The sequence below is a fragment of the Chrysemys picta genome, chromosome 3 (assembly GCF_011386835.1).
Source record: "Chrysemys picta bellii isolate R12L10 chromosome 3, ASM1138683v2, whole genome shotgun sequence".
Classification (NCBI taxonomy): domain Eukaryota; kingdom Metazoa; phylum Chordata; order Testudines; family Emydidae; genus Chrysemys; species Chrysemys picta.
The window spans coordinates 81408481-81427384 of record NC_088793.1 but is presented as its reverse complement, the minus strand read 5'-3'; the positions used below and the strand labels follow the sequence as shown (position 1 = coordinate 81427384).

The 18904-nt window shown below is 37.5% G+C and overlaps 1 protein-coding gene across 8 annotated transcripts in view; it reads right to left on the bottom strand.

Moving 5' to 3' along the window:
- LIN28B (lin-28 homolog B) overlaps positions 1 to 18904 on the bottom strand; it is a 130573-nt gene that overhangs the window by 95729 nt on the left and 15940 nt on the right. For 2 of the 8 annotated variants that reach the window (XM_065588269.1, XM_005287706.4), the window contains exon 3: positions 13527 to 13711. In XM_065588269.1, coding sequence (XP_065444341.1) covers positions 13527 to 13711 — 185 coding nt within the window. Of the gene's footprint in view, positions 1 to 13526; positions 13712 to 14059; positions 14304 to 14567; positions 14859 to 18904 lie in introns of those variants that run through there. The other 6 variants (XM_065588270.1, XM_042857652.2, XM_024102482.3 and 3 more) reach the window with 5 other exon arrangements.

Genomic DNA, 18904 nt, shown 5'->3' with positions numbered 1-18904 from the left:
AGGATTCCAGGTGTTCTGTTCATTATTTTAGTTTTGGTTATAATCAGCTATTATTCATACAGTTCAAAGTGACATCTTTGGAGAAAAATATGCTTAAGTGGAAACTATTCTTAAAGTAATTCAATTCAAATATCCTTTTGAACCAATGGAGTTACTAACAGTGTTTAACCTGCTTAGATTGCAGCACCCACATTATAAAGGCAGCAGGAAACTAAGCCAGTTTTATATAGGCTGAAAAACATGTGCTACTTGAATATGAACATCACACAGTGAATGAGGAATAAATAAAACATTTAGATGAAAGAAATCATAGATAGATCTGTGTATGAAGCCAGAGGGTGAAAACAGAGGGTCTGATGCTCCACACTCATCTGTGTAGTACACCATTGCAATCAATAGAGCTATCGAGCATAAAAAAGGTGTAAGTGGAGATTCAGGCCCAGAGTATCTACAATCAGTAATGGACCAAAAGTTATTATATTGCTTTGGGAATGCAATGGTCATGAAATGGCACTGACCAATATAAAATCCACCTGAAAATAAGTATGGTCTCTTCAATTACTTTACACAGCATGCTGCATGATCAAAAACTACAAATAGCAAAGATGGTTAGACATATTCATTCAGTGAGGCTTTGAAAGATGCAAAATGTTCTTTTAAAAAATAAACATTTAATACACACATCATTTTTATATTAAGCAATGCAGATCAGTAATGTTTAAACTGGTTTATTTTGGCTATCATTTGGATTTATTTTACTAGCTTTTGACAAATACAATTCTACTGTCATTTTTAAGATAAAAATTGATACAGTATTATAAATATGTCTGGAAAGTTTTGTACAGATCTCCTACTACTGTTTCTCATCATTTGCTTCATGGAAACCAGACAGTGAAGTGAACAAGTGTTCTTGGCAAAGAAAATATTTTCTTTAATAAAATATGTCCAAACTCTTTTTTTACTATAGTAATGTAATATTTAGTATCTTCTAACAGGCAAAATCAACCATAGTTCTGAATAAACTATATGTTATTTGATAATCTTCTTCCACAGAGATTAAGGGAACTAGCTATCTTTCTATCATTTTCTACAATTTGGCAGTGATGCAACTGTGCCTCATAGAAGTGCCTAATAATGAGTTGTATACTCCAAATTAAATACACAGTGTTGGACAAAAAAGTTATACAAACAACAGACAGTAAATATATTAGTCTTGCAACAAAATACTAATGGGATTCTTTCTCTTAAAATGTAGATTTTTATAAATCTATATTCTGCTAGATTATTTCAAAGAAGGCTGACTTGAGAATATTTATTGTCTATTTGAAACCCTAAGAATTCCAAACTTACATACCCACAAAGGTGATGCTGCATTCGAACTAACCATTAAGAACCTGGTGGAACAAAACAAAGGAAGCCAATGGAGCAATTTCTCTCACATAAGATGTAAACATGAGAGGGTCATACGCTACCTTTGATGCACATGCACAGCTAAACGTGCTACATTATATATATATATATATAAACTTACGTTCATGCAAATGAAATGGCTACACAATTAATCTCCTTTTCATTCTGCTACTTAAAGGCTGTGAAAGCGCTTGCTACTAAACTCCCATTGGAAATAGACAGAGCTATACTGAGTAATCACCCCCAATATATAAAGAAACCTAAATGCTTATTTGATAGGAAACTTGTGTTTTAAGGCCTCATTTTCCTCACTGAAGTCACTGCAAAAAATCCTTGGGTGAAATCCTGGCCCCACTGAAGTCAATGGGTATTTCTGCCACTATTTTAAAGAAGCCAGGATTTTACCCTCTTTGATTTCAACAAGACGGGGCCCTTAAAGTCTAACTAAAATGTTCTGGACCTTCAATAGGTCCTTTAATTAAGGAAAAAAGTCAAATTAAGATGCGTTAATCATTTTTGCTTTAGAAAATTATTTCAAATTTTATAATCATTTAACAAGTGGACTATATTAATCTTTCTACAAAATAATGATATCATGATACACCAGAAGGCAATCATTTCATGTTGATTAGCTCAATATTTCTCAAGAGAATATAACATATTATAGCTATATTTCACAGCGGATCTAATGAGCTCAATATTGCTTAGCTCTCACTTTTTTCCTACTGAAAAATGTACATATACCAGTTATACAGTGAACTAAACAAACAAAATGAAACAGACACTGTAAAAAACAGATATGAATACATAAGCACTACATCATTTTGAACACAAAAACTGTTTTCAGTACTGATACCTACATATAATTATTCTAACCATAGTCTTATTAAAAAAGAGAAACAGATTGATCAGTCTACAATTTAAAACATTAGACATACTATAGAAATGTCAGAAGGTTAAAAATTCTCTTAAGAATTAATTTTGCTTTTCCAAAGGACTAGTGTTTAAAATGCTACTACTATATTAGAGCCTGGCCCTAGAAATCTTTATGCAAAGACATAGTCCTCAATTTAATGGGTCAACCGAAATGAGCAGGGCTACCCATGTGACTAAGTCTGCAAGATTAAGCCAGTAGACACAAGCATGGCAAGCATGGAATGGTATGGCCTGTTTTCATTAAAAATAAACAACAGTAATATTTAAAAACTCCTTTATACATATTTTTTAAAAATTTGCAACTAAAAATTAAACTGCAGTAATACAAAAAAACAACCTTCCCTATAAAATGATATGCTATTTCTAAAGGTATTGATTTCTTTGAGGAAAACATGTTCAGGAGGACTGATTTTTCCTAAAGAGTTTTACCCTCAGTGAAAAACAATGTACTAATTAGTTTATTAAAAAAACATGTTTTTGTTCTCAAAAAAATTTGCAGAATTACAAAATAACATCCATTGACTTTTCCATTAGCATATTCAAGTTCAATTTGCAGAAATATTTTTTAAATGGCAGTTAAAAATATACTTACTAAAACACAGAAAACCATATGTGTTCATAAAAATACATATCCATTCATACAGTAACATACTATATTGAGCACAATATCAAAGCTGGTGTGGAGGCACTGGGCCTCCACATGGTTCAACCTGCAAGTTTGGGGCAGTTCTCATGGCATCTCCCACTGGAGAGGCAAACTCCACCCATCAACAGGATGTGTATGTGTGGGGTGGGGAATGTCACTCCATTTGGGGATCATCGCACAAATTTCTTCCGACATCCTTCCTTCCTGTGGGAAAGGATGCCCTGAGCTTAAGTAATTTTTCAACAGAAAAAAAAACTAAAAATGCCTTATCAGCATGGGAGCTTTGCACATCTTAATGCATCAAAGCAGACTGGCAGATTAGTGGTCTATTGACACGTTAGTCATATGAGATGGCACATAGCACACATATATTGTACTAGAAAATAGTAAACAGGATATAACAAGTTACATAATCAGTCTGGTCCATGAACTTGTGATCTACAACATCTTAAATTATATAATTTTAAGGACCAGTATACAAATTTTAATTGGAGACACTGGCTCAAACTCTGCTAATTTACACTTTATGTATCTCACAGGGACTATATCAGGACAGACTACAGTTCACTATCTTTAAACCACAAGAAAGCTATGATTAAATAACATTAAGGGTTTGTCTATACTGGAAACGCTACAGCAGCACAGTGGTAGTGCACAGTGTAGACACTACCTATGCCACCAGGAGAGGCTTTTCCATTGGCATAAGTAATCCACCTCTCCGAGAGGCAGTAGCTAGGTCGATGGACGAATTCTTCCATCCACTCAGCCCTGTTTACACCAGGGGTTAGGTTGGCTTAATTACACCACTTAAGGGTGTTGATTTTTCACACTCCCTGAGTGACATAGCTGGGTCCACCTAACTTTTTAGTTATGACCAAGCCAAAAGGTTTGAATTAAATCCATATCAGCAAGAAAATTCAGAGAGTAGGCTTAAAATCCATTCCTAATCCACCATGTTCGGCATAGGTATTGAATGGGTTTCAAAAGTCAAGGGGACTGCTCATGTAAGACAGGTGGGCAGAATTTAGCCCTTCTGTGCTGCAATGCCTAAGAAAAACCAGTGTGGAATGATTTACGTATAATAGGCCTGAATTTCTCTGAGTGATTCAACTCAGTCCCTTTGACATAGATCTATGTGATTTCTTGACCTCATTGTTTATGGCAGTTTAAAAAAAAGACAACATGCAGAAATGAGAAGTGATGTGCTAATGATTCATTCAACTCATTATTTTCTAGTTTCACATCAACAATGGCTAAGTCTTCAAATGCCCAAATTGTATGTCTTAGACCATACAACTCAACAGTATATGATAACAATACATGTCAAAATATTACATCTATATGGGACTGATCCAAAATCTACAGAAGCCAATGGGTCTTTCAGCTGACTTCAGTGCGTTTTGGATCAGGCCTTATATGCATTTGTACATTCCAAATATCAAAAGTCCAGTAAGCATTCTTGAGACATTACTGCACACACACAGCAAATGTTTTTAAAGCCCATATTTCAGCCAATATTGTATTTTTGAAACTAGCCTATAAAGTTGACCAAGACTTTTCAGTAACGCCTTACAAAATGTTGTAAAAAATGGAGCAGTTTTAAAGCTAGTGCACAGGGTTAGTTTAGATATTTTAAGGACTTCTGTACTTCAAAAACAACCATGTTCGTATTTATTTTAGTCTGTTCAAAACTACACATGGGAAAGCAATTTATGCTAAATCAGCTGAGGGATAACTTTGTTATGTGAATTGATATACTCATGAACAATAGGAAGTTATAACAGAAATGGTAAAGGAGCCTCAAGTGGTACTATAATAAGATCATAGTAGAAAAATAAAGCTGTGTATCTATAAATTACTGTGACTCATTAATAGGGGACCTCGATTGGGAAAATATTTCTTTGATGTCAGCTTCACTGATTAAAAATACATACTCATTAGTATAATTATTCTTACAATAATATCCAATATTTTCTAATAAAGCTGCATACATTCCATAAAAACAATGAAGGAATTCTCAGTTTTTTGAGCCAATTCCATATGCTCCAAATTAATATTGATTATGTCTTTTCTCAATGATTCTTACAAGCCAAATATCCTAATTAATAGATAATAGATCAAATGTTTAATGTGGCCATTGTACTTTATACAGCACTTGATAAGGTCCTAAATCCTGATGACTTTATTCACTCAAATACTCCCAGAAAGTAAAAGGAACTACTAATGTGAGTAAAGTGAATGGAATTTGGTCCAAAGTATCATATTCACCCCTAAGAAAAATAAAGGGGATTTACAAAAGAAAATGAAAAAAAACAAAGTATCTTAAATTGTTTTAATATTCATTAATTATATTTAAAATAAAACAAAAACAATGAATTACTTTCACTTTTTTATTTGCGTACCCCACAAATATTTTAAGGACAAATTATCTAACTATGTTTTCTCTCTGATCAGGATGTAGATTTAAGCTTAATTTTTCCATTATATAACAAACTATAACAAATTTATACATTTCATAAACATATTAAATGTAACTACTGAGGAAACAGACCACTTTAATGTAATGAACACCTGAAAGAGAATGATTTCTGAAACACGTCAACATAAATATTAGCTCGGACATATTCTAACATGCAACTGAAACAAAAATATTTTCAAAAGAGGATTTCTGAAACCAACTCAAAGGAAATGACTACACTACAAATTATAAACTTGTCATTTCATAAAGTCATATTTTTTAAATTATAACAACTTAAACACTAACATTTAATTGGAAAAAATACAAAGGATACAGGCCAAGCTCTAAACTATTATGTTGCTATAATTTTGGTTAAAAAATATTTAACATATGAAAATATGATATTGCTACATTCTGTTCTTGACTAATCTTCATAGTTATAGGAGAAAAAATAAATCTTTTTTGTGAAATGAGATGATCATAGAACTAAATGTGATCATTAACTCAAGAGTTATGTTCTCCATACTAATTAACAAATATTTCACAGCTAATTTAGTGACAGCTTTCTTGTACTACCAGTTAAATGGAATCAGAATACACATAACTATTATTTTTTAATACTGGATAATCTAGAAACTCCCATTACAATAATCCATATTTAAAATGTTTTAAAGCAACAGCAAAATATGTTTAATTTATACATTAGAATGCCACAGTTTAGGGCTGATACTACAGACACTCAGAGATATGTCAGAGTTGGGCTGGATTCTACCATCCTGAGGATCTACCCAAAGGATGGAATATGAAGGGCCAAGAAACTCTGTAGCGGAATTTCCTCATCGTCTTCCTCTGTGGTCAGAGGCTCTTGCAGGGATGCAGCCTCTCCTACTGTACTGATCTCCAGCATCCAGAGGAACCTTAATTCCCTTAAAAAGCTAGCTCTACTAACTCTGGCTCTCCATCCCCAACTGGAGCTATGCTCCCACAGTCCTAGCATTTTGCATCTATAGAAAAGAAAAACCTACTCTGTCTGTAGGGAAGAGGAAAGGCAGGTAGACAGTGGTGTCACCCTGGAACCTGATTAGGTCTTCCCTAGACTAGATTGCCCCAATAGCTATACTGGCCTTCCCTTAGTAGAGATGCAGCTTATACTAGCAAAAAATGTTGCCAGAATTGCTTATACCCGTTTCTCAAATGAATTAAACTATACCAGCAAAATCAACTATTTTACAGGTATGATAGTGTCTACAATAGGGCTTCTTGCCGGTAGAAAAATGTCATAAAGAAACACAGCCCTCACTGATATTATGATACTGGTAAAAGTTTCTTGCATAGACCTGAGTGAATAACCCTTGAAAAACATAAAAGGATTACTGTCAATTAAATTATATAATTGATAATTCAATTGACTCATTTTTAGAAATTCCAGTTTCTGGAAAATCATCCTTCAAACTGCAAATCTATTTTGTTTAGATTCCCTTAAGAAATGTTATAAATGTTCTACTGCTCTCTTGTTGATATTTATAATGGGCTTTTCAGCAAAGGAGTACAGCCAAGAGCCTCAAAGATATTTAGGCTCCCAACTTCCCCTGGAGTCAATGGGAGTTAGGTGTCCAAACATCTTTGAGAATCTCAGCCTATCTAAGAGTCTGACCTTGCCTTCACTGGTGTCTGGCTATACAGGAGAAAGAGATTCTAAACAATGTGCTGTCAAAGCACAAGGTAAGTAAACTTAAAAAAGAAAGAGTGAGAAATATTTTTTCAGTTACAGTAATTGTATTAGGAACAAAATTTTCACACCAATGTGATTTACTTAGATTGTAAGCTCTCTGCGGCAAGACTGTCTTTTCACTAGGTGTATGTAGAATGTACACAATGGAGCTCTGATCCCTAACTAGGGCTTCTTGGTGCTAACTCAGGACAAATAATAAACAACAAAAATTTCCAAGTTGATTTTCTTTTAATGTAGGCACATATATCTGCTTGGATACCATTTCTGTATGAAGGGTAAAAAGTGCTCCAAACAGAATGTCCTCCTCCCATCCTCCAAAGCTCATGCAAGACTTCCTCAGAGTTAGAGGAAGGGAGAAGTATGCTCTGGAGAAGGATTTGTAGACTTGTGTTCCCCTCTGCTCATGCAAAGGAGCATTTGGTCCCAAATAATTGGGCCAATAGTAGGTCCCCTGAAGGTGTAACAATTTGTGATTTATGCCTGGAAAAAAATATTTACAGTTGCTCAGCATGACAGGAGCTGATCCAACTCCATTTGCATCAATGGGAGTCTTTCCATTGACTTCAATGGAATCCAATACTGCATGTGTCTTCAGATTAAAAATGCATGAAGATGTTAGCTTTAAATGTAAATAGATTCTGCTCAGAGGCATTTATCACAGATGAAGGCTCCCTTACTAGGATTCCCAAAGGAGAGGTTGGTTCAGTTAACTGTGAATCATATTGTAAACACTCATTAAGATTTTTTTGTGGTTTACCAGAACTAAAACATCACCATAAATCCCTCCACCCAGCAATTTAAAGGTGTTTCCAAACATCCAACTCCTGACCCTGGTTTGAAGGGAGCAGCTCTCCTCCCCAGGAATCCCTCATCAGTTGTCCACTCTGCCACCTCTCCTGGAATCCTCCCACATGACCATTCCATGATGGCCCTGGGCTCAGACTGCCCCTCCAAGCCACTCCAGATTCCCAATGAATGGGCTCAGGCCCCCGAGCAAGTCTCAGTACCAATAGCTGGGCCCAGATTTTTTATTGCAGATCTGAGTTCAAGCCTGTTCCCTCTGATACCCTTGCTGCCAAAAGACACACATTTTGCTCCTCACTTGCTCACCTACACCTATCTCACTCTCTCTCCTGGCTCCTCAAGTCTCTTCCATCCATTTTTATTTAGATTGGGGTTTGGGTTTGTGTGCCCCCAAGCAACAGTTCAGGAAGCCAGGTTAGGAGCAGCAAGCCTCACACAAAGACTGCTGTACTCCGAAGTGGCACTGCTATGTTGCACGCAGCAGGGGAAAACAGTCTGCCATTCACCCCTCTTGCTCATCAAAACTTCAAGTCACCGTGTGCAAGCTTTTTCAAGCCCTGATCATAATACAGTAAGAAAGAGATGTACTAGATCCCTAGATGTACCCCCCTACATAGAGAAGATCTAGACCTTGACATTAGGGACATTAGATATTAAATGTAATACACTATGCCAAGTCCTGCATTTCTTGTACCAATAAAACTTTGCTTGCCCTAGTTGACATTAGTAGCAGCTTTGGACACAAAAGAAACACATGATCAGGTGCCTAATCTTAAAGAGACAATCAACTTAAAATCTAGTAATTAAAAACAATAGTTGAAAAACAGATTCTATTTGGGGTATTATATCTGCCCCTAAATTCCCCAATCAATATTTTTGTTTCTTTTGTTTTACAGTTACATTGTATATTATTTTTGATTATTTTTTTCTCTATCACTTTCCAGTGTTGTGTGAAAGACCCACTAAAACAAGGGAAAGAGTGCAATTTACTATATATAAAATGAGGTCAAATGCACAAAGTAACTGGGGATGGGGAATGCCGCAGATTTCTTCCAGTTTCAGTAAACTTAAGTGTAAGAATAGTAGTTAAAACAAGTTTCAGATGGAAATGTGTGTTTTTAGCTAATGCCAGTCCTTTAAATGCAGATATAGAAAGCATCCTGTTTTAGGTCCCAAAATCCTTATGCAAAAATCAATCCCATTGTGGCAATAATTTTGGACTGCAGGACCAGACCCTAATATAAGACATCCCTACTATCTGCTCTTCTAAACAAATCCACCTAGACAAGGATCTGAAAATTCAGAAACAGTATATAAGGTTATGAAGCTTTCATGTGTAATAAACACTTATAAATTGCATCTATTTACATTTAAAACCAACAAAAACTGCTCTTTTTTGTGTGACCACATAAACAATCTTGTTAAGCACTTTCAAAGTTAAACCTTTTTCCCAAGGTAAACCACAGAATAATTAGAGCTGGAAGGGACCTACAGTAGGTCAGAGTTCACCCCTCCCCCTGGGTTAAAAAAAAGGTTATATACAAACATCCCAGCAGTTAAACTAACTTCAAGCATCAACCCTTTTACTGTGATCTTGGGGCTAAAACCTCACATATAATCCCATTTAGTTTACAGAACTGTAGACCTTTTAAACTGCTGTACTTAAACTTATGCAGAATCAGAAGAATTTTCTATTATTGCACACTCATTAGGCCCAGCTCTGCCCTCTGATAAATACAAGCATCTCCCACTAAAGACAGGATCGATTATAATTCAGCTAATGTGGAATTTAAAGTGCAGAGAACAACAATACTGAGCCAAAACCAGTACGGTACAACCCTGTTGGAGTCAATGGAGTTACACTATGCAGAATTCAGCCCATTCTGTTTACTCTTATAAAAATAAATGATAGTCCCATTAATGCAATTTGAGTAAGGAGTGATTCAGAAACAAACAGGTTAACTATTCTATAACTTCCTTTGGAAATAATGAATAGCTCAAACAAAAGATCAACATGAAGATGTTGAATACATGGACGGGCATATGCAAACCAAAGCTGAAAAGGACTTGAGTGTAAATGTTTACAAATGTACTCTACTTTAATTATAATATATAAATATAGAGAGACCTCTGGTATGTTTCCATCTGAAATAATGTGTTTGGCTCTGAGTACCTCATTACCAGAAAGATAATGACAAGCTGAAGGTAGTTCGGAGAAGATCAATCAAAATCAGAGTGCTGAAGGGAATAACTTAAAAAGAAGAGTTAAAGGCTCAATACTGCAGCTGTTCCATGCACAGAACTTCTATTGACTTAAAGAAGTATGGGCTCTAAAAAAGACCTAAATATGCACAGCTTAGTTAAGCAATGACAAAGGGAAAACATGATAATAGTCCACACATAATTGAGGGGTGTAAACACCACGGAGGGAGATAAATTATTTACAGTGCTACAAGTAAATAGAAGTGGATATAATAGGATGAAATCATTAAAGGGAATTTGGACTGAATATCAGGAAAGTCTTCCTGACAGCAAGATCTCTTAGGCTTTGAACAATTTCTCAAGTGAAGGGGGTGGAAAATCCTATCATTTGGAATATTTAAAGCTAGGCTAGAAAAAACACTAAAAGTATATTTGTAGGGAACAATCCTACATAAGCAATCCTGTATAGGTACTAAATTATGTAGTGGGTTTTTCCAATTTTTTTCTGATACATAGTATCTAAAAAGTTTGTGGGGTAGCTGTATGTATGCCATGACCATGTACATAAGTAGGTGCTGTAGTAGAAGACACACTAGTTCTAAAATAGTATACAGCAATATTTAGCCAGACAAATTTATAATCTGACTGCAAACCCTTTCTCACATGAGCAATCCTTCTGACTTCAATAGTCAAATGATTAAGAACTAATTGCATGAGTAAAGCTTTGGAAGATGGGGCCCACTGAAAGTACAGATAGATACCAGACTCTATTTTAATAGCATGCAATCTCTTCTTTGTATGACATTTCAGATTTAAAAAGGGCTTTATGTTGTTGTGACTATCTGTCCACCAGTGGCTACTGTCACCTTCAAATCAGCTAGCCAAGTAGCACAATGTATTCTATAATAATGGAGTATATGAAATTCAAACTCAGCCCGAGTTAGGCATTGCTTCCCCCCATTATATTAAACCTTTGGGAGACAGAAGAGACCAGTGTCACCATAAGCCCTGTATCTAATCAATATTTCACCAAGAAAAAATAAAGTGAGATGTATTAAAATACTTTCTTTGATGTAATGAGAGCAATTAATTATGAACCACTAATAAATTAGTGCATTAAGACATATATTTGAGGAAAAATTCAAAATTATTAATGAGGTTCACAGTTTAAACCAATTAGCTATACTATCTTTTATGGCATTGTGTACCAGCAGAAATCTGTAAATCCATACAAATATTTATGACATGTAGATTAGTACAGTATCTACAAATATTTACACTTGAAATTATTTCCTCCTGCAGACACCAGCATAACTCACTTATTGGCTTATTAAATGTCCCCATCTTCTATGTGACACAAAAGACAAACTGGCTTCAACATTTCCTACAATTTTATTAGATTATCTTTTGACTTTCTATGAATATTTTCCATTGTGTAAGTAAATTACATGACTTGCTTTAAAGTGTGTATCAATAGCAAAGTCCTACACATAATATGATCACTTAACATCTTTCTGCAGTTACACAGTTCTAAGTATACCGTTTTCAAATATTTTATTTTATTAATCAATCTGCTATCCTTTAAAACACTTGGGTTTTTTTAATATTAGAGGAGCAAAGAGAATAACATATACCAAGGTATTAGACAAAGAGAACTTTTTTTCCTTTCTTTCATCTATAAAATACATTTATGTAATCACAAAGAGCAATTAATGACCTAAAGACAGTTCAGAGGGGGGGAAAACGGCAAGGAAACTGATAGCAATCAGATTTGACAATGATTTCAGTAATTCAGTCTCATGAAAAGCAGCAGCAAAGGAGCTGCTTCATCCATGCCTGACGGTGCAAAGCAGAAAGTGTAAGAATTTAAAAACAAAGTATTCCTTTTACATTAAAAATAAAAGCTCTATTTCATTTCACAGTTATACCTAATTCCACATGCAAACAGACACTATGGATAAGTAGGCCCTGGAGGCAGGGGTGGACAGAGCACAATACGGTCAAAAATCTACCCAAACGCCACCACAAAGCAAAGCAACATGCCAGCAGGCATTGTTTCTTAGGTTTCAGTTATCTCCTATCAGCTTCATCCTAAGTATATATTCCTTAAATGTGAATGATGAAAATGAGCCCAAACGTACAATAATATGTGGAATAAAACTAGACCATCAAGATAGAATATCATGTAACAAAACCTCCCCCAAATCATAGTAAACGTCATAGGAAATGGACAACTACGTGAAAAGTTAAGATGCCTTTAGCTTTCCTGACATGGCCATTACCCAGCCTGAAACAAACGGTCTCTTTAAACTTTGCAGATATTGTTTTCTTTTTCTCTGATCAACTCAACATTTTTGAGAAGGCTGATGAAATTCAAAATGTCATTCTTGCAATTTGGGACTAATACAAGCATGTGGGAGATCTAGGCACACTGGTTTCTCACAAATCATATCAATAATCTTGGGAAAAGTTTTCTAAACTTCCTGATTAACATTTCTTGCAGCTGAAACTTTTTCAAATGAAGACATTTGCCTTACAGTCTCCATGTACAAAATAAGGCTCTAGATATTAGTTAGGTATGTTAAAAATATAAACAATGGACACATGTCTTTATGTTCAGTGTCTTTAAAGAGACAGTGTCCTTAGTCTTATTTACTACTGGATATGTTTTCCAAAAGAGATTTTTAAAACACACACACACACACACACACACACACACACACACACACACACACACACACAGTTTGAGTTTGATGAGTCATGTATTATCACAGGGATGTTTTCATGTCTGTATTTTGCAAAATAAACCTATTATTACATTTACTTTTCACCAACTAATCTGGGATTAACTACTTTTAAAAAATGTATAACTTTACAAGAAAAGTGCTAAAAGAAAAATATGTTCACAACAGACCTAATTGGTGAATATATTTATTTATCCTTTTCTGTTTATTTCTTTTTATCACCTTTGCAGGGAAGGACCTATCTGCTCCTGAGCAGACGACATAGCTGAAAAGTTTAAACTTTATTAAAAACAGGATATGAGATTATTTAAAAAAAAAGAATTCAAAAAGAAAAGTTTGTACCCCAGCCTTGCATCGTTAAGAGATAAAATATTCTTTTGCACAACCCACCAATTTGGATGCTGATCTTATTTGAGTTTTAATGGGGATGTAGATAAAACCCCTTCTTAGAGCAATTTTTATTACACATATACAGATGCATTTAAATATCTAGAACGATAGATTGTTTCCCTTCCAGTGTAATTCGATCACCATTGAACTCAACCCGGGGGGGGAGGGAGAGTGGAAAAGATGGGAGACAAAAGTTGGTCTTACTTGGTGTACAAAAACATCAACTGGAGACTCCAAAGGGTTTCCTTCCCGGTTGATCATGGAGATGAACCCGAATCCCATTCGCACATTGAACCACTTGCAATGGCCTGTTCCGTGCAAAACCTGGGATTCCTCCTCTTCCTGCTCCGGCAACTTCCCGGGCTCGTCTCCACCTTTACTCGCCCCTGCTGAGGAGGGGGGAAAAACACAGACAGAAGATGCAAAGCAAAGAGTTAAATTCTGGTAAACGTCCTTTGCCTTATACAAAGGGATTGCTACAGAGGGAAGAGAAACACACACCCCCCACCCGCACATTACAAAATCAACCCGTTTTCTTTCCCTGCAGAGCAAACCATTAAAAAAAAAAAAAAAGCACACAACCCAAAAAGCAGCCAGGGTAACAGAGAGGAAACCCAGCATATGCTCGCTCGCTCGCTCTCTTTCGCCCAGAACAGCCCACGTTTCTGTATATACGTGTATTTTTCCATTTCACGCCAACTTTCAGCCATGCTACACAACAGAACGCGATACTTTACTTGAATATTGCTGGTTTAGAACCGAACCCATTTTCCAACAGAAATGCTCAGCTAAATTATTCTCTTCTTGCAAAGCGCGGGTGGGGGTGAAGAGGGAATGAGCAAAAACGGGGCAGATTGCACAACAACGCGTTATTGCACATGCAGCGGCGGATCCAGTACTATTTTCCAACGTGTATCCACCCCCCACCCCTTGGAATAACTTTCAGTTAAAGTTGGGGGGACAGGTGTACAAACGTTTACTCATCCCACCACTGAAACTGTGCTTAATCGTACAGGAACAATTCAAACAATAGCTCCCTGAACGCTTTTCAAGTTGTGTGAATCGGTGTGGGCGGTACGGAACATTTTTGGAAATCCGTAACAATAGGTTTGTAGAAAGCCCCCTTGCGCGATCTGATAAAAAAAAGAAGAAGAATGGTGCCCAGTGGGGTTAAAAAAGAGGAGGAAGGGGAGGGGAAGAGAGAGAGAGAAAATCATAGAAAAACAATAGAATAAGAAAATTAACCTTCGGCCATGTTGCCCCACGGGCCCTCTGCTCCAAACTCGTGAGATGAAAACTTTCCCTTTGGATCGAAGTGGTCTTCTGCATCAATCTAGCATCCTGATTTTGAACGATCACAAATTTAGCTCGCATGGTCTAATGTGCTTTCCCTCTTTTGATTTTTCCCCTTCTCTCTCCCTCAGTTTCTGGCCCCCTACGCACACGTGACTTTGTCAATTACATGCTTTCTTGCGACTAATTTCACATCGGATCCTTAAGGGGTTGGCAAGAGTCTGAAGTAGCCAATCGCCATTTCAATTTAAGCTGACACACCAAAATAATTTATGAATGAACAAGAAAATTCAAATACGAACTTGTCTTACAGCTAATTTGCACACTTCACGGTAAATCAAGATGACGTATTTTGGGGCTTTCTTTGCGCGTGTGTATATACACATATGTGTAGAGATACACGTATAGCTACATAGTTACACCCCACCCCAGACATACAACTGAGATTATTACTATATATATGTACAGTCATAGGGAGGAGATATATCATGTGAATAGACGCACAAATATGTATACAGGATCACATATGCTATGTTATGCATGCATAACCATATGCGCACTCTGTACAGATACACACCTTACTACGCATATTGCCGTGTGTACAAAAAATATGTACAAATTTGCAAGTGTTGTTACTTCCTTAATAAAAGTGGCATTTAAACACCTTTGACTCATAACTGTATTTTTGCCTTTTAACCTCGTATTTATTTTCGTGTAGACACGTTAGCCAAAATTCGACTGCTTCGTGGAATTTAACAGGCTGATCACCTTATTTTAACCTACTTAGGTTGACAGGAAAACGTTATATGTACTTTACTCAGAAATATGCACACTTGGGGTCAACATATACATGGAGAATCGCTGGTGTTCCTCCCTTTGTTTCACATGACTATTTCATATTCAAAAGAAACGCGTACCGGAAACGCGATATCACCTTAATATGGTTCAGAATGTGTTGAGGTTTAGCGTTTCAAAACATTTTTGGAGGGGGATGGGGCGAGGGATTGCACTTCACAGGTTTCTCCGCCATCTCTTTCCGCGGGAGGGGATGTGATTAATGACTTCCTAAATAAGAGCCCAGTTTTCAAGCCTAGCATTAGAGTGAACCTCAATCAGCAGCGATTGTTCTCCAGGAGCATGGTGGTGGAGGAGGAGGAGGAGGAGGAAAGGCTGAAAGAGAAAAGGAGGATTTGCTAGGGAGGAGGAAGACGAAAAAAAAAAACAGGAGGAAGAAGACAAAGAGAAGAGGAATAGTGGTGGGCTGGAGACTGCACTTTTAAATCTCCACTACTAGTGGATGGGAGAGTCAAACACATAAAATAAAAAAAATATCTAACGGGCTTGATAGCCTACAGCTTTCACGTGTTCCTTCTCGAATTCCCTAGGCATTGGACCTCTCTCAGGTATACAAGTAGGAAAAAACACATGTTATTTGTACTACTGTACTTCGTGTCGCACCTATTTCAAAGAATACATTTTAATATGTTAAGAAAAAATACTAATCAAAGTACCTATTTCCTTCCTTTTCTCCCTGGGGAAGAACATGCATAAATATATATGTTTGGGTAGGTATGAAAAATATAAAACCACGTTGCCCATTTTTTCTTGTCAGTAAACATCCTATTCACAGGTAGGCACTACACAATCATAAACTGAGATTTGGTGACACTTCTGCCCCCATAACATTTAAAAGGTAGGTTATACCTTGTTAAAATCCGAGGACACTGGGTTGAATCATTTTCTGATTAAAGTGGCATTATCCCTCCTATCCCATCCACACAAACATAAATACATAAAAAGCCAAAACAACAAACTGTGATCTGCCCAGAGCATACAATGTGTTTTATAAAATTTCAAAGTACTTGCTGTTTCAGTCTGCCCAATTAAGCAAAACCTCTTTGCTCTAATAGGCCTGTTTACTCGTCTTCGTTGCTTTTCAGGAAAGTGTGTAAATCGCTCTCCTTTGTCTTTAATTTCTGTTTGAAATAACAAGGTGCCCAGTTGAACATTTGGTAAAAAGAGAAGGGGATGGGCAAAAGTGTAAAAATACAAGCAATCTGGCAAGTGGAGCAGAAGCTCTAAATCCTGAAATTCCTTTGCAGTCTTCAACCGTAAATTTCCTTTAGGTTATTTCAACAGTGGAGGTCGACTTCCTACACTGACCTGCCTTTACACATTTGTGCAATAAACCATTCCTTTTTTCGTTTCCACTTCCTAATGAATGCAATTATATTACTAAGATAAATCAATATTCACCTCACTTTATCTACGTGGAAGATTAAAAACTAAATATTTCCCATATGTATGTGAACTACTATATATAATTTCAATTCTGATATAATCAATGGACAAATAAAAGCAGGGCAGCTGGAGAGAACAAATATGTAAAGTGAAACGAATGTAGTGTATATATGAAAATATCTATCAACTATTTGATATGTCTACCAAAAACAGGAGGCATCAATAAATACAATTTTTTTATTTTTTTATAGTATCTGTTATAAGAGTCTGTATTTTTCTCAGATTGGTCTCCTCTATGGGCATTTGGCTGAAAAATGCTATGGAGACTAGACTCTTGGTTTTACTAATACTAGACACAAATAAATTGACCCAGGTTGTTTTGTTTATGGAGAAACTGTCCTTTGTTTCCAGATAGTTTGATTTAAAAAAAAAAAGCAATGCGGTATTATGCTTTTTTATCAGAGTAAAGGGAGGAGTGTGAAAACAGCAAAAGAAAGCTGAATGCAAGTATAAGAGATAGTTGCAAAGGATTTCCTACACTACAAAATAAATGCTGATTGTGTAAATTACGCATATTGGGGGGGGGGGGAAGATTTGAAAGTGGTCTTTACTGAGATTTTCAGGCCTCCAGTATTACTGGAATTAAGGTTGGGGTCACCGGACTGGTCACTGGTGTCAGATGTTATCGACTCATTCATTTCCTGCAAAGGACATCGGCCTTTCAAGTTTTGTGGAAGGTAGAGAGCTGTTGCCAGCTGGGAACTCTCAAAAACCTTCCAAAATTCATTCACAAACAATCGGCCACAAACACTTCTTTTTTTAAGCAGACCCAGGTCGGGGAAATTCGAGGATCATGGTCATATTTCACGCGTTAGAAAGATGCCGCTGTCTTTACCATCGTCTTGCTCTCCCCGCAGAAAACATGCTTTTTCGTTGAGATAATTACACGGAGAAAGAATCGTATTCATGAAGCTGCCCCAGGACTCCTCTGGTGCCTGTTTTCTAATTTGTCATGTTTCTAAAACTTCTCTGGTTTTAATTTTTTTCTCATTTCCGATTTCTTTTAATACCCCCTTCCACTCCTCCCACCTCTGTGTATTTGAACCAGAACTCATGTTTAACACGATGAAAACTGAGCTCTTAAGATAACTTCGATTTTCCATGTTTTAAAAATACTGTGTAGTTTTGCTCAGGTCGCTAATCAAGAAAAGCAGGAGAGCGCGCCTCTGCCATTGCCCTGTGATAACCACAACGAAAAGGGGGTTGGGGAGCTTCCTTTTTGAACTATTATCACTCAGAGCTGGAAGCCCCATCTTCCCCTCCCCAGAGGCAGCGATGGCCCATTTCACTCAAACGTGCCGCTGTGGGTGTGGGGGAGAGGGAGCCCACGCGCGCCGCGCTTGGTGTCCTTTATTTCGTGCAGATCAGAAGTGCCTGGTGCTTGGTGCGATGGTCTCTATTAAAACCAGAGCCGCCTCTGCTGCGGTTCTTCCGAAAACGAGGGGGAGGGGCAGCGCCACTGCGGCTGGTCAGGTCAAGTCACCCACCCTTCTCTCCTCCCCCACGTGGAGCCAGGTTCCAGGACCCGGCGGAGGGGCGCTCCTGGCTAGGAACCCACCCGCTTGGCAGGGACCAGACGCGCTGGCGCCCTCCAAGCCTGGCCCCACGTGAGAGCCGGTGGACTCCCGCCTTTCGGGCACCTCCGGCTTCTAGCCAACCCGGGTCTGCTTCCACCAAGTCAGCCAACTTTCTGCCCCTCCCCACGTCAGGGGGATCCGCAAGGTCCCGCCCGAGCCGCGCGTCGTGGCCGGCTAAGCGGAGCGGACCTGTCATTGGGTGGTTCAAGGTGGCATTCTCATTAGCGCTGTGGGGCCCAATCCAGCCCCTTGGGCTTCAGGGAGATCCCGTCCTCTCCAGGTCATTACCGGCAGGGATGCCCCCGGAAAGTTGCATTTTAAAGGAAAAAGCTCTCCTGGGATAGCGAATTCCCCACTCCCAGAAGCTGCTCCCTGCTGGGAAGATCGGGTCTGTCCCATTGGATCTAGGTA